Source organism: Parambassis ranga, chromosome 2 (genome assembly GCF_900634625.1).
Source record: "Parambassis ranga chromosome 2, fParRan2.1, whole genome shotgun sequence".
Classification (NCBI taxonomy): Eukaryota; Metazoa; Chordata; class Actinopteri; family Ambassidae; genus Parambassis; species Parambassis ranga.
In genome coordinates, this window is record NC_041023.1 from 18,434,421 (window position 1) to 18,454,248 (window position 19,828).

The 19,828-nt window shown below is 41.4% G+C and overlaps 2 protein-coding genes across 3 annotated transcripts; both read left to right on the plus strand.

Annotated features, from left to right (window-relative positions):
• Nucleotides 1-671: 671 nt before the first annotated feature.
• Nucleotides 672-7,538, plus strand: c2h6orf136 (chromosome 2 C6orf136 homolog). 2 transcript variants are annotated; one of them, XM_028400790.1, is made up of 7 exons: nucleotides 672-752; nucleotides 2,029-2,260; nucleotides 3,554-4,243; nucleotides 4,775-4,863; nucleotides 4,942-5,142; nucleotides 5,271-5,340; nucleotides 5,658-7,538. In XM_028400790.1, the coding sequence occupies exons 2-7, from the start codon at nucleotides 2,162-2,164 to the stop codon at nucleotides 5,847-5,849; spliced, it is 1,341 nt and encodes a 446-aa protein (XP_028256591.1). In that variant the 5' UTR covers nucleotides 672-752; nucleotides 2,029-2,161; the 3' UTR covers nucleotides 5,850-7,538. The 2 variants fall into 2 exon arrangements, with proteins under 2 accessions (XP_028256591.1, XP_028256590.1); XM_028400789.1 differs by having other exon boundaries at nucleotides 691-875.
• A 1,568-nt stretch (nucleotides 7,539-9,106) lies between these two features.
• recql4 (RecQ helicase-like 4) lies at nucleotides 9,107-18,138 on the plus strand. Its single transcript, XM_028397573.1, has 28 exons — nucleotides 9,107-9,327; nucleotides 9,446-9,479; nucleotides 9,556-9,662; nucleotides 9,889-10,035; nucleotides 10,157-10,302; nucleotides 10,472-11,492; nucleotides 11,569-11,651; nucleotides 11,743-11,842; nucleotides 12,110-12,275; nucleotides 12,462-12,572; nucleotides 12,757-12,924; nucleotides 13,016-13,108; nucleotides 13,184-13,320; nucleotides 13,417-13,500; nucleotides 13,686-13,874; nucleotides 14,073-14,255; nucleotides 14,833-15,034; nucleotides 15,125-15,318; nucleotides 15,421-15,504; nucleotides 15,768-15,905; nucleotides 15,989-16,105; nucleotides 16,181-16,397; nucleotides 16,515-16,644; nucleotides 16,720-16,886; nucleotides 17,094-17,271; nucleotides 17,354-17,507; nucleotides 17,585-17,693; nucleotides 17,958-18,138. The coding sequence occupies exons 1-28, from the start codon at nucleotides 9,244-9,246 to the stop codon at nucleotides 18,077-18,079; spliced, it is 4,665 nt and encodes a 1,554-aa protein (XP_028253374.1). The 5' UTR covers nucleotides 9,107-9,243; the 3' UTR covers nucleotides 18,080-18,138.
• The last annotated feature ends 1,690 nt before the right edge of the window (nucleotides 18,139-19,828 follow it).

Consider the following 19,828-nt stretch of genomic DNA (forward strand, 5'->3'; position numbering starts at 1 on the left):
TGACATGTGTTGGATCCTTTACTTGTATACCATATACGATATTCTCTTTACCTAAATAAGTGAAATTGATAAATGGGCTAAATTGGGGAATGTCTCCCCAGAAGACATTAGTAAACTTGTAATCATAGAATAAATGGTCCGTGATTTATAATATATATATATATATAATTAACTAAAAATATATATTTATAAAATATAATTAAACATGAAAATAATTCAGTATAGTAAAACTTGTTGATTTAAGACAGATAATTTGATGGGGAGCTTTTTAAGATCAAAATCATCTAAACAGAAAATGATGCCAACTAAATTCATAAAAATATGGTTTGGGATGTTGAACCACTGGCTATTTTTACCTCTCAACAAGGATCTTAGCCAATTAATTTTAATGTTGTAATTAATACAATCTCTATAATTGGCTTTAATCAACATTTGCAAGCAATTTCCCCCTCGGATTAAGAAAGTATTTCTGATTCTGATTAATCTGACTGTGACAAGAGTCCGATATTGATTTCCATTTTGATGTGTCGGGATATTAAAACTCAGGATGACGTCAACTCCTGTTGATGTGTCGGGATATTAAAACGCATACATACAGGTGCGTCCCTCCTGTCCTGTCACAGCGATGGGTGATTTGTGATGTTTGATTGTAGTCAAAATTTCCCACAGCCGTAAACGCAGCATTACGACAGCCGGGCTGAGTGAGGCGTGTTTGGCCGGGCAAGGACACATAGGGCTGAAATGACATTTGCGTAAGTTACCTAAGTAACGCTTATCAGCTTGCAAGTGTCAGTCTACTTGCGACGACTCTGCAAAACCTGACCAGGAAAACTGCGTACAAGATTTTACATAAACCAGGCTTTCGTCTATAAAAGGTAATATCACGAGGGCGTTTGTCGAACCGGTAGCTAGCCCACAAGTAGCTGGTAGCTAGTTAGCCTAGTAAGCTAGCAACTATCATTAAGCGTTACTCGAGGAGCATGTGCATTCTGTCAATAGTCAAAGGAATTATCTTCTAGTAGTTGTTGAGAAAGTATGGATATGGAATGTTTCCGGCTGAATATGATCAGGATAATTTGATAGACAACCCAGGTAACCTCTGCTGTTTGCTGTGTGTTTACAACAGTAATTTCCAGCTGCAGTGATTATGTATGACACCAGGATAGTCAGAGAATGTTCAATGTCATATGTGGCACTAGCAGTACACTATGTAAATAAATTATTGCTCTTTTATTTAATAGAAATTAGAAATTCTAGTCAATAAACTGTTCCTTTTACACGCGTAAAAGGAACGCGTACAACCTTGTCTAAATAACTGGTCAACTGCAAGATGTGGTGAGATCATTTAAACTTGCTGATTCAGTTCTTGTATATTTCACTTTAACAATCAAAGTTGTATGAGTAGAACTCTACATTGAGATATGTCCAGCTCATGTCTTTTTAACTCAGTGTCAGCTGTCACCATGGACTCTGATTATAAACTTGTGGCCTGCTGCAGGTCATGCGCTCCTGGCACAAACCCTCAATGGAAAGCCCTAGATAGGGGACAAGCCATCACTGCTTTCAACTAGACTTTTTGCCATTTCCCATACAGATAACAAAGCATTCATTATCAGTATTGAATCGACATTTATTTAATTCACAAAGGGTCATCACCATGTTTGTTGTTTTCTTTAGCTCTACAGACCATTTTAACATCTTTTAACTGATTGTTTTTCTGAGTTCAACACGTCAGTTCATATAAAAGTTATATCCTATGTTCCAGGTCATCATATGCTAATAAATTTCTTAGTCATTTAGTTTATAGCATGACAAAATGTTAGACATAATGGTTGTTGTGACCAAGACAAGGCCACTCTTGGCTTTGCTTTTTACATATTGAGGGACAGCTAGATAACTGCATTAAGAATTTCTGTGCTATTTTATGTGGTAAAATAGAAAAAAAATGGAATCTAATGAAGTGTTTAAATTCTAGGGTCCCCTATTCATTGAAATCCTTTTAAAGCCATTTCTTCTCTGTGGTCTTAGGTTTGTCAAGGTAGAGGCCCTGCTGTGGTAGTTGGGAATCATCCCAAAGGCATAAATCAAGTCTCCAAGAAGAGTGTTTGCGCAGTGGGTGATGGTCATTTGGTGACTGGGGTTGCCCTCACCCCTGTGGGAAATGGCTGTGAGCAGAGGAGGTGTGGCTTTCTGGATGAGTTTTGTCTGCAGTCATGGCAGATGGCAACCCATCCAAAAATGGAGCTGGAGTCGTGGTCAGGTAATTTGCTGCAATTGTGGATGAGCATACATTTCTGAGGCCTTTCTCTGTCAGGTTTGCATGTTTTTGTGGGTGGGTTAGGGTACTTCAGCTTCAACTTGAGCATGTTAGGCATTGCATTGCATTCTTGTTCGGTGCATTCTTATTTGTGCTGGGCCATTTTAACATGAAATTAAAAGGTTAGACCTCAAAAGATTGTATAGTAGTACAGTAAACTAAAGAAATATAGAGTAAGCTCCTTTAAGGCAAAATGCAAAATGACAGCAAAGCCATACAACCAGTGTTAATTTTGGCAGCAATTTCTGATTTAGTTTTTATTTTAGTCTTGTGACTAAAATGTCATTTGATTTTAGTCACGTTTTAGTCATCAACATTTTTAAAGTTTTAGTCTAGTTTTAGTCGACTAAATATCAAAGAATTTTAGTCGACTAAATCTGCCGTGGATTTAGTCGACTAAAATTCTGATATATATTTTTTCATGAAATAATTAAGGTTTGAAGTGCAATAAAAACAGGCACAGCTTTAACTTGTGTTATTTGAAACAAACACCTCTTTATTTAATTGCTATTACCTTTTCACAAAAGAACCAGTGAACAGTGAGCTGCTCTCCCTGAATACACTGTTCAGTCATGACCTTCTTCATGAATCCTCCATAACTACAGCAAAACACTTCAGTGACAACTTAGAAACAGTGCGCATGCTGTAAAACCATCAGCAGCGGTGTCTTCATTTATAGATTTTGTCACGTGTATCTTTGAACGGAAATTAAGATGACTCGTCTGCAAACGTCGCTTCAGGTTTGTTGTGTTTTTACCGCTGATAGTCGCTCCACATGGTGTGAACCGTCTTGTTTGTCTTGACATCAGACGTGTCCGTGTGTTTGTTCTTCTCCTGTTTTGTGTTACCACGCATGAGTACGCCTTCTTCCAGCATCGTGGGGCAACGTCCTCACGCAGAGAGATCACTTCTGATTGGCTCTCTGCCGCCGTCTCCTGATTCGTCCCTCCCTTCCACAAACAAGATTTGCTCTGATTGGATCTCGTCTCCATCAATAATTTCGTCTCGTTTTTATTCGTTGACGAAAGTGTCAATACATTTCGTCTTCGTTTTTGGCACCGTGCGTTAGTTTTTATTTAGTTATCGTCTCGTTTTTATCAGCAAAAAAAGGTCGTTAACGAAAACTATGACGAAAATGATTCGTCAACAAAATTAACACTGCATACAACTTCACGCATTGAAAATGTGCCTGTTTACACAATTCAAAAGACCACCAACTCTGTATTTCTCCTTTAGGTGGTGGATCTCAGGCGGCTGTGTCAGACGCGTCCTCTGAGCAGTGCATCATGGGCCCTGGCACCCCCTAACAGCCTGAGATATCAGAACATTAAGCAGCCAATGCTGTCCCACCCATTGCACCATGCCAGCCAGCCTCAGAGACAATATAACTATGAGGAGGAGGAGGAGGAGGAGGACTGGGAGGCGGAGGAGTCGCTCAGCGTGTGTGTGCTGGTGCAGCAGGACGAGTCAAACGGCGTTCACACATTGATGGAAATCCCTCTATTCAGTCACAATACACCAAAAGAGCTCCTCCCTCTGGGAACTCAGAAGTCCACAGAGTTCTCCTTTCCACTGACCACAGTGGATGGCAGCAGAGAAGATGACATTAGTGTGGAGGGCATCAGAAGAAATGCTGTAAAGAGAGAACATGACTGCTTCAGAAGCCTGTTTGAAACAGAGGGGTGTCCTGCACCATTCATGTATGGTTCTACATTTTATTGTTTTCATTGTCCGGGCACACACCTGGGGCCTGACGGTGTGCTAAAATCCAGCCTGAATAGTAGACTTGACAAGAAGCTGATGGAGCTCCCTCTGCAGCCATCACTCTCATGGTGCAGCTATGTGGACAGAGCAGAGGGGGACGCTGAAGGAGACAGTGAAGAAGAGAAGAATTTGGTCCTGATGTATGAAAGACTTAGGATAGAGGTAAGAATCAGTGATTAATGATCAAAAGATAGCTAGAAGGATGTCTCATAACTAATTAAATGTATAAAGTAATAATAATATAAGGTCAGTTGCTTATGACTGAATGTTTCTCAAGTCTTCTGTAGTACAACATAACATTTAAAGATTCAGGCAATGGAGATAAACTAGTATTAAATATCCTCAGATGGCCCCAAATGTCAGTTATATCTATCTGTGCTAAAACATATGAACATATGAAACATTATCTGTCCTTATGTCCAGAGGTTAGTAAGATGGAGAAAGACATAAACAAAGGTGTTAGAGAAGCAACTGTTGCTGCACATCAATCTGGAAAGACTTATAAAACCATTTCAAACTATTGGGAGTCCAATGTTCTACAGTGAGAACGATTATTCACAAGTGGAAAGTATTTAGTTGTCAATCCTTTCAGGGCCTTGAAACTTTTGGATATGACAGAGTAGCCACATACTCATCCCAACTATAACTTGGCCACCTTTTAACTGTATGCCTACTGTACTCTGTGTTTTACAGCTTCCAAACTTCTTCAAGCAGAACCATGACTACACCATGTACTCAAATGATGTGGAATTTATCAACGGCCTCATAAACATGAGGACCAGGTGAATATGCAGGGCTTATGAAACCGTATTCCAGGCAGACTCATTCTGAGAGTTATGATTGATGTTGTTTGGATGCAGAGGCCGCGCGTCGTACCAGCTTATCCTCTCCTTGTGGCGCCTTTTGTGTTTGTGTTACTACGCTGAGACTCGGCTAGAAGTGCTGAAGCTCACCAAGCACCCAGAAGATGGGACCATTAAGGCTCGCTGGAGGGTCAAAGGCCTTCCCTTTCATTCTCTGCTGCTGCGCTTTTATCGCAAAGACAAATCTCAACTGTACAGGTAACACATCAAAACTGTGGCTCACCTGTTACTTGGTTTACATTCCTGTCTTGTGTTTCTAACATCCACACAATGTTTTGATTATGGAGTTTTTGTCTCAGTAGTTATAATAATTTTAACTTTTACAGATCATACGATGCATTCTCCACATTTTACATTGGATCAGATGGACTCATTCACTGTCACAAAGTTGAAAAGGTAATGGTTTACTGCCCTCTGCATTTTAACCACAGACTGTAAACAGTAAATTTGAATGGCATCACCCATAGGTTTTAAGTGTGGTTTTGAAGTTTATTGTGGCCAGCATTTTTAGCTCTGCAGGCCTCCTTCTTAAGATATAGTTTATTAGTTTCAACTTTTTTGTCCCCTTAACCAACACACATCTTCTTGTCATGAGCAAGGCTATACTACTACTAATACTAGACATACAATACAATACAAGACAATGCTGCTTTTTCAGTGTCCCACAAGTATTCTGATGTTCCTGTTTGCTTGTCCTCATGTCTGCGTTGCAGGTGATGCCTGCTCAGTCCCCTACCCTGACCAGAGTAACCTCCCTCCTGGCTGGGGCTCTGGTTGCACTGGGAGTGCAGGAGCATCGACCTGCTCTCAACTTGTGGCTTGCCCTGTCTGCGACAGAGCAGAAACTCACAACAGGAACACCATTATTGGAAAATGGCCAGTGGAAAAGCAGCGTCTCCGCATGACCATGTAACTTTCATTCAGTTCAGCATAGGAACACATTACACTGAAAGGTTAAACTCTGTTCTGAAATCGCATGTATTTGCCCCTGCATTAAATACAAAGTCAAGTCTTCCCACTGCTTTTCCTCATTAGTGTGATTTCTTAAACTAACACAGAACTGGGATTTGACAACCAAGTGACTGCTTGTTATTCAGCTTTTAAGAATCAGTACATTAAAACACTGATGTTGGATGTCTAAAACTCTGCTTTTCCACTGTTACCTGTGTAATATTTAATAGTTCAACGTGGCATATGGTGTAACATCACAAAGATTATAAGTTGTATAGTTGTGATTTCCAGAGTCTGTTTCACAGGTATCACAACAAAGATATTCCAATCTATGCTCAGTTAGCCTGTTGGACATGCCAGCATTTTACATGGGACATCCTTCAGCCTGTATGTATAGTCACAGCTCCAGCACAAAGAATTTAGCAAAGGTTAGGCCTGTTAGCTCATTGCTTTAGCCCTGTATATACTGAACCCTGTGGAAGGTGGACTGTTGGAGAAACTATTTGAAACAAGTCTTGTTTGGTGTGGTGAGGAGAGAGTGTGTACTAGTTTTACAAAACATTAATGATGTGTCTATCAGCAACCAATACTACAAATAAGGAAATGCTGATATTTCAGTTTTGTAAAAAAAAAAAAAGGTACCGGTACTTTTAACACACTTGCCACATGAAACATGGCTGTTTACAACTAAATATAAACGACGCATTGCAGATTCAGTGTCTCAACCTTAAAACAAAACAAAGCAATTACTGGCATTACACTACGCCCCTATAGACAGCAGTTCTACAATAATACAGGATCATAAGGCATTATCAAATTTGGAAAAATAAAAAAATCATTATTATTCCTAATGAAAGTGTTTTCAGAAAGAAAATATTTATTTTTACAGAAAGAAATATCCCAATAGTGTGGTTAAGGTCTAAGGTCCTGTGCATTGTTACAAGTAAATTAACTGCAGTTTAGTGTGACTGACAGCTCACTCATCTCTGTATCAGTGGTAATGAATACAATGGAGGCTGCTGCACTGTGATGCTGCAGATACATTTAAAGCTGCAAAAAGCAAAGTGCCAGAAAGAGGATGTGGAAGTGAAAAGGAGGTGATGAAGGAGGTGAATGAGATCAGTTACTTCAGTAAATTTAGTTAGCTGTCCATTTAAATAAAATATTACAAAAGCAACACTTGATTGCACTGCAAACAAAAACCAGACTGGAAACGCAGGGCTGTGGAACATAAGTGAGCATAAAGAATAAGAACAGCACTATAACAAAGAGGGTTTGGATAGACACACTTTGACCAGTCAGAGTGGTACCTACTATTGTTGTAAGATGACACTATATATTCTCATTATTGGATCCAAATGACTGTGGTAGCTTGTCAGTGGCCTCAAAGGGTAACCCCCGTTAGTCATCAATGTTAAATACAAGGAGCAACACTTGGTTATGACTGATTAGCTGTACATGCTCATCGTGACTTCACTGTAAAGCTTCACAACAGCTGATATAAGCATGCAGTAACAGTAGCTGTAGACACACACTGTAAGAGAATCTGCGTTATGTATTTTTCTCTAGAGTAACACCAGGTTCATATCCTGCTGCAATAATGTATGGCAATGTTGTGTGAATAAAACAAACCCTATAAATGATATGAGTCCTGTTGTATCATATTTTCTCTGGTGATTTCAGCCTGTCTTTGGTCCTGCAGTGAATAACACTGTTCACAAGTGTGTATGCAGGCCCTGGCTATGGCCAGGACCTGAGATGTCAGGATGTTTTTGGTGCAGCCCTTCAAGTTGTCCTGGACCTCCTTGCTCCCCCTGGTGGGGGGGGAGAAGGGTCTCAGTCTTCCCGTCACTAGGCAGCTTTGAGCTGTCGGCCCTCCACTGGTTGCCTGAGGAGATTAAAAGCATGGTAGCCATACAGACCTTTACACACACTTATAGAGCCACCTGGTTGGTGGATTTATAAGAAACATTCACAAAATGTTAGTCTGTTAGTCTGGCTGTGTCTGATTTGTCTGGCTAATGACTATGAGACTGCCGGAGGGGGACTGGTAACAGCCCATTGTTCTTGCTGTGAACATGTGACTTGAGGTGAAGCTTTCTGGGTATAGATGGAAGCTGCATTGTATGTGGTAGAAAGATGATGTCTGACGCCACCACCTCTGTTAGGGGAAGGTTTTTCCAGCTTAACATAGATGTTTGTGAACTTTTTTTTTGACGAGTGTCCACTTGGGGTAGCCACATGTTTGCAGGGCCTTCCTGATGTGATGTTGCTCCTTCTTCTTCCCCTCTGAGCTGGTTGGTACAGTTTGTGCTCTGTGCTGCAGGGTCCTGATGACTCCCAGTTTGTGTTCCAGTGGGTGGTGTGAATCAAACAACAGGTACTGGTCCGTGTGTGTGGGTTTTCACTTCCACACTGAAGCTCCTGTCCTCCTCAATGTGTACTGTGCAGTCCAATGAGGCCAGATTGTTGTCCCTGGTGTCCTCCTGAGTGAACTTGATGTTGTTGTCCACTGCGTTGATGTGTTCTGCATTGATGGGTTGTGCTGCTGGGTTGTGCTCCATCTCAGCAGCACAACCCAGCAGCAGCTGTGGAGGTGGCAATCATGTACATTATCCTGGCAAAACAATCAAAAATGAACTGATAGAGTCCACCAGTTCTAATATAATAGAACACATTGTAACAGAGATCAAAATATCCACATTTTTCTCCATCATTTTAGTCTGCACCCCTGATCTGAGTCATAAGGAGCAGCTCTTTGTCATAGTCAGGATAGTGTCACAAGAAGACATTCCTCAAGTAAAAGAGCATTTCTTGGGGTTTCTTGTGGCAGAGCAGTCAACAGGAGAACATTTGCCATCTCTATATTGCATATCAGAATCTGAAATACTTTATTCAATGTTTAGTTAATTCTTTTGTATTTGTTTCTTTAAGAATTTTGAATAATAATAATAATAACAACAACAACAACTATTATTATTATTATTATTATTATTAGTATATTATTATATTTTGAATGTAAAATTGCTTTATTTAAATAAAAGAACACCCAAGACAAAGCTATTAAGTTTCTTATGAGTATATATGTAGAAAATAACGTGTTGCCAATATTTCAATGTATGTGATCGGGGGATGCAGATCGTAATCTGGCAACCCACGGTGACGTTCTCCGTCGCGGGAAAATCGTAAACAACACAAAGCGGAAGGAGATTTTTCCGAGGATGCATTACTACAAATGTACCGTCACGTCGTTTGCTCTTTTACATTAATATCGCAAGTTAACGTGAGCTAATTGTGCCTGCAAGAACAAAGTCAAGTCGTTTAACAGGTCTCGTATTTGGTGTACATATGGATCGCTACAACGAAGTGAAACTTTTGCTGAAAAACTGGGAGCAAGGATTCGTCCAACAGCACCAGAGGAAACCTACCAAGGTGACTGAACTGTTGTTATAGCACGTAGTTAGCCAGCAGCCACAGCACTGTCAGTAACAGTAGTAGCAGGTGTTGTTGCTGTCGTTTTGTTAGAACTTTCATTCTCTTAAATTCACAGGAGGACATTGACCAGGCCCCACACGAGACCAGAGGTGAGTACTAAATCCCATAATTGCTCTTGTAAATATACAGAATATGTTTTATTAAATATGTGCGTCTGTATTACAGGTTTGTATAAAGAGTACCGCGATTTAAAACAAGCCAAAGACAACAGCAGCAGCAATGCAGCCAGCGGTTATATTCAACCTACAGCTGAGCCCAGCACAACGCAGAAGGTACTTTAGAAAGTCAGATTATGGCCTTAATGGCTTTGTTTTTCTTGGCCACTCAGTACGTTTGCATGCACATTAATGAGTCTGACAATAGTCTAAATGTGTATAGTAACTGTGGGACATGATTTGCAGTTTCTGGCACATGACCATAGAGACATATATACTATGCATGTAAATGTAAAGACTGTCTCTCCATTTATCAACCATCCTTTGGCATGTGTCTCCTTAGAAGTCAGACTGTTGGGGCGCCCACCTGAATCGCAGTGCAATGCCAGTGCATTCTCCCAAACTGACACCCCAGGACAGAGACAGCCTCAAAGCTTCATCCCAGTATTATGGCCTAAAACTTAAAAACAACCTGGCCACATTTGGTAAGGTGAGGATCACTTGGAAAAAGATCATGAGAGTAACACAAGAATTGTAGCGTTTTCCTTCAGTGTCATGATGAGCACAGTTCTTGAGTTGTGTTATTTTCTGTATTGTCTGTATTATTGCAGGAGAGACCTGCTTCATTGAAGAAGTCACACCTTCCTGGCCGGATGCCTCTTAACTCCTTAAATGATGGACAAAGTATAGAAAGAAAGTGTCCTATTTCTGTGGCTGTCATAAAAACGAACCCCAAATCCAACATTTCCTCCCCAAGGTAATTAAACAGGAAATTACTACATATATAGTGCACAGATACAGATTTCATTATAGTTTATGATCCATGTATCCATGTTATCTGGAACAACAAAACACTGTATTTGTGTACTGTTTTTAAGTCATACAGCTGTGTGTGCCCCTCTTGTTACTGTCGTCTTTCTTAACAGAAGAGAGAGTCTGATCCGTGGACACCAAGCTTCAAAGACTCTCTATCCAGTGGAGCCTCAAGAGCCATTTAAACCATTTGAACCTGTCAGAGCAGAATCTGCTGATGCTGCTAGTAGTTGCAGCAATAGTAGTAAAAGCAGTGACAATATTATTCAAGAAATCAGTTTACAAATCAGTACCTCCACAGTAGCTTCCTCCCCAGCCAGATCTTCTGCCCTGTTGTCATCTTTATCTTCACCACCCTTTGAAAGAACATCAGAACAAGACAAAAAAGAGAACCCGGAAATCTTAGAAACTCATCACCCTGTTGTTGACTCTTTTGGAGCTCCAGGTAGCCTTAAAGGAAGCCCACAGATTGTTGGAGGTCTCAGAGGTGCAATTGTTGGCAAAGGCTTTGGAGGTAGGCCTTCTCCTGCCAGCAGACTGAGCTTTGTTGACAGGAACTGGCTGGAGAGGTGTCAGGTATTTGGAGAAATGGAAGCTGAGGAAAAGCCTGGAGCAGGAAACCACGAGCCTAGGGTGGAGAAAGGAGCAGAGAGAGAAGAGGAAGGTGAAGAAATTGGAGAAAGAACGTGCTCACTCAGCAGAGAAGGAAATAAAACAGTAGAAAGCATCACAGGGGGTGAAATATATAGTGATATATCAGTGAAATCAGTTCAACCAGGCATTGGAAAAGCTAAAGGAGCAAGGAAAGACAAAGAAAGAAAGATGGTGGATGAGCAGGTGGATGTAGGAACGCCCCCACTGAAAACACCAGAAGACAGCACAGAGAAGAATCCTAAATCTAAAGCTTTAAACAAGAGGGGGACAAAGAGGCAAAGAGAGAAGGATGACACAGAGGCAGGTGCTACAGAAGATGGAGGAGTGAAAAAGAGACGAAGAAATACTAAAAAGAAAGAGAGTTCTGATGTGAACCACAGCCCAGCTTCTGGAGGAGGAGGGAAGAAAAGGAGAACCAAGAAACAAGTGGAGGAAGATGAAGAATGTGAAGCAGTGAAAGAAGCAAAAGAACCAAAAAAGGTAAGGAGAATTTACACTCATCTCATGCCATAGTATGAATGCATATACAAGATAATTTGATATTATTTCCATGAAGGTGCTTCAAGAGAATTTGTTAGGAGAAGTAGAGGAGGAATTCAAACTTACCAAAATATATCGGTCGCAGTCTGTCAGAGGCAGGTAAGTGTCTCCTTAAAATGCAGAATGGTACTGAGAGATCTTTGTTTTTGGCAGTATGTTTTTATGTATGTTTATTTTCTCATTTTTATAGAGTCACTAAAGGTGCAGAGGGTAACTTTGTAAAAATTAATTTGAAGAAGAAGTCTCACGTCAAAGGATATGCACTGAGAGGGATGGCTCTCCGCAAACAGGTAAGTTGTGTGTGTGTGTGTGAATTTGTCAGTGCATACATGAAGTTTTATAGAACTAATGGCTTGTTAGCTACACAATCAGAATGTAATAGGACAACTGGATCCTTATGTTTTAAGTGCAAATCTTACAATTTTTCTTAATTATAAAGGTACCTTTAATATTGTTGTGGTAAATGGTTTTTGCATCGTTTCCTTGTTTAACAATATATGGAATAATGTATGTGTTTTTTTGTGTTTGGTGTCATGATTCTTTTGCGTGTGTTGCAGCTGTACATGCAGAAGTTCCAGCTGAAAGGAGAGCGTTTTGGTGGTGGTGGTGGATATTTTGGCAGAGGAAGGAGGGGCAGTTTCAGAGGAGGCTTCAGTCGGCAGGGTGACACCTGCTACAAGTGCGGAGGGACGGGACACTGGGCTATTGACTGCAAGGGACGAGGTGACACAGCAGGGCATATAAACACATCACTTGTTAATAAACCGTATCTGATCACAAGTCAGATTGCTTTTCAGAAAACTGTAAAATCATCTCATGTTCTCACCTATGCTACATCCAGTGCTGTTGTTAGAACATCTAATTTAAACTACATACTGTTACCATTTCTGCTCTGATCTCATTTTGTAGCCCCTCCGCCTCCTGTTCCTGAGGACAAACCTGCTGAAGAGGAGCCTTTTGAACTGCCCACCTTGGAGGATGTTGCCCGGGCAACGGGAACACTGCAGCCCCAGCCACTAGGTACTGCCTGTTTCATGAGCATACACTTACATTTTCCAGTTTGGAGAGACAGAGAGAGTCATTATGTTGTTTTCCTACCATGTGCCAGCATCAGCTGTGTTGCAGAAATAAATCTTAGATTTCCTAATAAGCAGAGTATTTACTCACATTTTTCTGAATATTACGCCTTGTTTGGACATTGCAGCAGCATCGTCCGGTGTCAACAGGGAGCAGCACCAACAGGAAAAAGAAGTGGACAACAGACATGGTGATGAGGTGCTTCTGAATGTGATACGTCCTGACTATGAACGGCCTGCTCCCCCACCACCCATGAAACCGCTTTACCATCTCCTAGATAATGGCAAAGTCCAGGGTAAACTGCTCTCCCTAGTCTCAATAAGTTCTACATAAAAGTATTATGTGTTTATGCCAATTATTGATGTTTTGTATTGTCTGGTCTTCAGAAACACCTGAAGATGTATTTGCAGGTCTAAGAGACCTTGGCTATAAGTCATTTAGAGCAGGACAGGAAGAAGCAATCATGAGGATCCTGTCGGGTATGAACAGTACACACTCATGCACCTGCACTGCTCTGCATATCATTCATCACATGTTTCTCTCTCCGTCTTTAGGTCTCTCCACTCTTGTAGTGTTGTCAACTGGGATGGGTAAATCACTGTGCTATCAGCTCCCAGCCTATCTGTATGCTCAGCGATCAAAATGTATCACTTTGGTCATTTCACCTCTAGTTTCTCTAATGGATGACCAGGTAAATTTGTTGTATCTGAGCAAGCAGCAGCAGTTGTTTTCAGGACAGTGTCCCGGTGGACAGATTGTTTTGTGAATTGCATGTGTGTGTGTTAAGGTCTCTGGCCTGTCAGCCAAGCTGAAAGCAGCCTGTATCCACTCCAACATGACGATGAAACAGAGAGAAGCCACAATAGAAAAGGTACCATAACAATGTTGGTGATGGCATGTTCCATCCACATTAATTAGAGCATCTAATGTCATTGATGTTATCGAATCTACAAGTTGTCCCAGTAGCATGGATTGTATAGATAGACAGACAAACCCTCTGGAACGTCCTGAAAGTAGTTTAATGAATCGTTTTGTTGACTCAAATTGTTTCTCCAGGTGAAGGCAGGACAGGTGTTTTTGTTGCTGCTCTCTCCTGAAGCCCTGGTTGGTGGAGGAGGTTCAGGTTCAGGGTGTCTGCCTACTGCTCAGGAACTCCCTCCTGTGGCCTTTGCCTGTATAGATGAAGCTCATTGTGTCTCTGAGTGGTCACACAACTTCAGACCATGCTACCTACGGCTCTGTAAGGTAATAATGGTTGACTGTATCTTAGACCTCATCATGTGTCTTAATGTAAGATAATTATTTTAATATTATATGGTCAGAAAACAAAATGGTGTACATTAATTTTACCATGGTCTGAAACAATGAAATAGCTAGCAGCCTTCTCTTGGTGTGTATCCAGTCATAGAACTTTAACAGGTATTTTTCTGTGGTGACGCGTAGGTGCTGCGGGAGCGTCTGGGAGTGCAGTGCTTACTAGGACTCACTGCCACAGCCACTCTGTCTACTGCTCTGGACATCGCTCAACATCTGGGCATCCACGATCAAGATGGAGTCGCCGTCAGATCTGCAGCTGTGCCTCCGAACCTGAATCTGTCTGTGTCCATGGATAAAGAAAAGGATCAGGTCTGATGTCTCTCACCATTAGACTCTATTGGCTTCTCCCAAAAAGCAAGCGAACCAACTTCCTGTTTTATTCATACCCACAGTCTGGCTTAAAAACAGAACATCTTTTTTAATATTTCCTCCGAACTCTCTGGCGTCAGACCATTCTTTAATAATTTTTGAATTTCCAATTCTGGACTTTAGAGGATGTGGAAGAAATACTATTACCGCTGATGTCTGTTGATAATGCTGCTAAATTATATATATATATATATATATATATATATTTTCTGTCAGTACAACCGAGGGCAGCAATCATAGGGGCGTTGCATAGCAAACAGAGGGTTAGAGGTTATTGCTGTTATTAGGTAGAGAAGATTGAAGCAAGGTGTCTGGACTTGTAGAGTAAAACTCTACAAGTCCAGACGCCTTGCTTCAATCTTCTCTATGTATGATGACCTGGATGACTGAGAATCTTCATCAACATGTTGCTGTTATTAGGCACTGTGGTCTCATTCCTAGATATACACTTGGTCTGTGTACATGTATAGCTTTTCCTGTTCAAGCTCTGTGTCCTGTGCTGTCCTTATATTTGCAGGCTTTAGTTGCCTTGTTAAAAGGTGAACGTTTTGGCTGTCTGGACTCCATCATTGTCTACTGCACCAGAAGAGAGGAGACTGTTCGTGTGGCAGCGCTACTCAGGACCTGTCTGCAGGGTGTGCTGATTAAAGAAAACAAACAAAGCAGTGGCAGCAGCCAGGCACCAGCCAACCCTATAGGGCAGAGAAAGAAAGAAATGGGTAAGTGTGGGACTTTACCTAAAGAAAGCCAATGGGGAAATGGTGACACGTAATGTACCTTACCTTCACATTATATATGGTTCTATTCAGCACGGAAGAAGATCCGTAAACCGTTGAAATGGCAGGCTGAGGCATACCATGCTGGCCTGTCGGGATCCGAGCGTAGACGTGTCCAGAACAACTTTATGTGTGGGGAGCTCAGAATTGTGGCGGCCACTGTGGCGTTTGGCATGGGCCTGGATAAATCTGACGTTCGTGGCATCATCCATTATAACATGCCAAAGGTGAGTAGTGGAACTAAAGTATCTGGTAACTGCTAAAATGTCTCTTTCTGTTTATATCTGTTTGTTAATGAGAACGATCTTGTGTTTTTTTTTTTTTTTCAGAGTTTTGAAAGTTATGTCCAGGAAATTGGGAGGGCAGGGAGAGATGGAGAACCAGCTCACTGTCACCTCTTCTTGGACCCTGAGGTAAGGCTTCAGACCATTTAGGAAAATATTAGTTATTAATATTAGTTATCACAAACATGTTTAGGCAACACTACTTTAAACTGCAGTGTGTAAATCTCTTATTCTGCGGCTCTCACTTACATCCTTTACATACAAAGCACTTTAGGGTTTTTGTGAGATTCTGTCCTGACTTTGGTCTGTGTGCTTGTACCCTTTTCTTTCTAAGAATGACCTCCCTGATAGAGTAATAAGAATTATAATGTTGTGTGTGATTATGTTTGTAGGGGGAGGACCTCCATGAGCTCCGTCGCCATATCTATGCAGACACAGTGGACTACTACACAGTAAAGAGACTGGTCCAGAAAGTTTTCCCAGCATGCAAATGTAAACGGATACACCAAAAACAACAGGAGCTCTTAAAGGTAACTTTACTTGTAAGCATTCCTCCTTCCAGGAACTGAAGAAAAGTGTGTGGCTCTCAAACTGAATCTGCCTATGAGTTTAGGATGTTGAGGACTCGGAGCTAATGGAGATGATGGATGTGTATGAGGATAGCAGCATAAACTTTGCCACTCAGCAAGACATGGTGCACGGAGAAAAATCAGAATCAACTGATGCACAGGTAGAAAAACACATTTGTTTGTTTTACTGTGTTTTACATAAAAATTGTCTGAGAAAAGTGTGTTTGTACTGTCAGGAGGTGTCAACAGAGCTCCCTGTGCAAGAAGAGGGAGATGAAGGAGTGGGAGGGGAGAAGGATGAGAGGAGAGAGGACGAGACTGTTACAGACAAGGGAGCCGGTTTTAAGGACCAACAAGTGGAGTTTGATTGGCCCATGGAGCGAGTGTGTCACACACATGAGAGGGCGATTCCCATCCAAGAGACTGTTGAGGCCTTGGACATCACAGAAGAAGGTCAGAGAAAACCTATGACGAAAAAGAATTTGAGTCTGATCTTATCAGTCAGGCTGTGTTTCTCTGCAGTATGTACAGTAAACAACAGAAGTATCTGTGTGATTTGTTTTTCTTCAGGTGTGGAAACACTGCTCTGCTACCTGGAGCTGCACCCACAGAGCTTTGTTGAGCTTCTCCACCCCACCATGTCTGTGTGTAAAGTCAGCTGCTATGATGGACCAAAACAGCTGCAGAGAATCACTAAAATGTACAAAGTGTTTGTGAGTACGTAGGATGTGTACAAGTTGAACAACATATTTAAAAATGCGTCACCTCTTTGCAGTTGCCCTCCTATTGCTGTGGTGTTGGCACGGAGGCGGATGGCAGGCGAACGAGTGGAGTCATGTGACCAGCTGGAGTTTGATGTGGTCGAGGTAGCAGACACTATGGGATGGCAGCTTCCTCTTGTAAAGAGAGGACTCAGACAGCTCCAGTGGAGCACCGGTCAAGGTGGGTTTGTAAGTTATGGAAACAGTTTGCAATAAACTTTGATAAAGCTATAGTACCACAATATGCATACATTTACCACTAAAAAGCACACAGAGACTGAAAATACTGAGCAGTCATGACTCCAAATGAAAGTTCTTAGGGCACTGCCCATCCCCAGCTTGAATTGAGTTGTCGGTCAGTTGCTTTAAAATTATTTTCATGTCTCAGCTGGCGGGCGTAGTGGTGTGCTTGTGGAATTCTCCTCCCCTTCTTTCTACTTCCGTTCCTATGGCGACCTGAGTGATGAAGAGATGGACAGAGTGTGTCAGTTCCTCCACAATCGAGTGCAGGACCAGGAGAGGATGCAGCTGTACCAGCTGACAGCCTGTTTTAAGGCCTTCAAGAGGTAGGGCCACATTTTAAAAGTGTTTCCTACTGTGAAGCTCTAGATGCAGCTAATTAAAACACACTTTTACGTTGTGTCCCAGTGTTGCCTTCCGCAGTGTGTTGCCCTGTGTAGATGACTTGGATGTGAGTCGCAGTTTGCTGCTGAAGAACCTCCTCTCTGAGTACTTTGATAGGAGGCGAGACAGAGACCACACACTTAAACCAGTAGAACTCGAGGAACTTGACAAATACAAGGTAGAAAACAAACATCTCACAAGCTTCAGTCATGTCTGTGTATACAGTGGTTCATATCTGTGTGTGTGTGCTTCTAGCTGTTGGACTGGGAGAATCAGATCAGAGCTGACATCAGAGGTTTTCTTGCCAACCGAAGTGATGAGAAATTTTCAGGAAGAGCTGTTGCTAGAATCTTGCACGGCATAGGTGAGGAGACACACACACATCTGCAATTAATAACAAAAAATGACAAAATGTCTGCAGCCAGGACTCAACCTTTAGACCTTTAGAGGGCAGTAGAGAACCAGTCTTGACATTGTGAGCAGTTTTGAGAGAGGATTGAAAATGTTAAACTTTATATTAAAAACCCTTATAGCCTCTTAATTACTCTGCTTATTAGAAATGGTCTAATTTGTGCTCCACATGGTAAAGACTTGCATAAACCAGACCTAACACCTCTGTTCGTTTTAGGCAGTCCGTGTTATCCTGCTCAGGTCTACGGCAAAGACAGGCGTTACTGGAGGAAGTACATCCAGTTCGACTTTAACCAACTCATCAGACTGGCTACTCAGGAGATCATACACTTTAAGTGACAGAGCACACACACACATATATGTTTGTCAGTTGGTCTCAACTGTGTATGTTTACACACGTCAGGTCAAGTTAAATAGTGTATTTTACACACTAGCTGACCTCTTTACATTTTGATGTGCTGTCTAGTATCATGTTTTATACATATATTTAAATATCTGTGTTTTGTTGACATAAATAAAGTATATTTTTTTAACTTTGTGTGATATTTATTTTATATCTAGGAACACCTTAGCATTATCATTATTTCACTATTTCACTAACTGTCAGAGACCTTTATGAAGCTCAAGTGTGTCTAATGACTGGCTAACAACTATGAGACTGCAAGAAGAACACAGCTAAGTATGGAGAAATAGAGCCCCTTACAGATCCACCCACTCAGCTCCCACTGATTCTATGCAGCACAAGATCTCCCTGTCATAGCCAATATACATAACAATAACATGTGGACCCTATACCAACTAACTCCTCAAGGACGTCTTTTTTCTGATTATTGCTTCTATATTAGATCAGATCAGCTTGTCTCAACAACTGAGTTGTCTGTGGCAACAGGATATGTACCCCAGGCTTTTCAAACTGCTGTGATCATTCCTATACTTAAAAAAACCTTCACTGAACCTCAACTTTATTTCTAAGATACTTAAAAGAGTGGTTGTAAACCTACATGACCACCTGCATAGAAACAGTCTGATGCATTCCAGTCTGGATTCAGAGCCCACCACAGCACTGCTTAAAGTCACTAAAGTCCTCATGGCATCAGGCCGTGGACTTGTCTCTGTACTTGTGCTCGTTCTACTGGATCTCAGTGCTGCCTTTGACACCATAGATCACAGCAGCTAACACAGATTAGAACATGAGATTAGGATTACTAGGACAGTGATCCTGTCCACCCTCTACATGCTCCCTCTAGGGAATCATGGCATAAACTTTCATTGTTATGCTGATGACACCCAGCTGTATTTATCCATGAAGCCTGAAGAAACAGAGCCGTTAGTCAGACTACAGACATGTCTAAAGGACATAAAGGACTGGATGACCTCCAACAAAAGGCAAAAGGGTCAAGTCAAAAAGTGAACAAATCAAAAAAAAAAACACTGGAGACACTGACGAAGCAGGACTACAGGCACAGACAAACATGGGCTGAGACACTGGAGCAGAACAGTATGAATTGATAAAGTCAAAGGAGCGCACAAATAAATATGTGAGGTTAACAGGACACAGGTGAACACAATCAGGGCGGGGCAGGTAATCACAAATGGTGGGAAACACAGGAGGAAATAAAGCAGACCAGGGCACACGGCAAAAGAAACAAAAAAAATACAATTACACTAAAATAACAAAGAAAAACAAGGATTTCAATGAAAACAACACCAACTGAACCAGGGATCATGTTATTGTTTTTGGCCCCAAACATCTTAGATGTAGATTATCTGATAACATTCTCTCTGGATGGCATTACTTTGGGCTCTGGTACGACTGTGAGGAACCCTATAGTTATTTTTGATCAAGACATGTTGTTTATCTCTTATATAAAATAACAGGTCTCTAAGACCATCTTCCCAGTAAAATTCAGAACTTGAAAATTCTCCTTCTTACATATAAAGCCCTTAATGCACTAGTCCCATTATACCTTCAGGTTCTAACAGTTCAATATATTCCTTATATACAAACATAATCCACCGGGCAGTTCCCCTACCTCCTCCTCTTCTTCCTCTCCCCTCCTCACTCTCATCAGACCGAACTATTATCCA

Bases quoted from the DNA above. Each gene is read 5' to 3' on its own strand.
- c2h6orf136 (XM_028400790.1), top strand. From the start codon at position 2,162: ATGGCTGTGAGCAGAGGAGGTGTGGCTTTCTGGATGAGTTTTGTCTGC. The intron at 5,143-5,270 runs GTAACACATCAA...TAACTTTTACAG, and splicing joins GACAAATCTCAACTGTACAG to ATCATACGATGCATTCTCCA. The intron at 5,341-5,657 runs GTAATGGTTTAC...TCTGCGTTGCAG, and splicing joins ACTGTCACAAAGTTGAAAAG to GTGATGCCTGCTCAGTCCCC.
- recql4 (XM_028397573.1), top strand. From the start codon at position 9,244: ATGGATCGCTACAACGAAGTGAAACTTTTGCTGAAAAACTGGGAGCAA. The intron at 12,573-12,756 runs GTACTGCCTGTT...TGGACATTGCAG, and splicing joins ACTGCAGCCCCAGCCACTAG to CAGCATCGTCCGGTGTCAAC. The intron at 17,272-17,353 runs GTAGGGCCACAT...GTTGTGTCCCAG, and splicing joins TGTTTTAAGGCCTTCAAGAG to TGTTGCCTTCCGCAGTGTGT.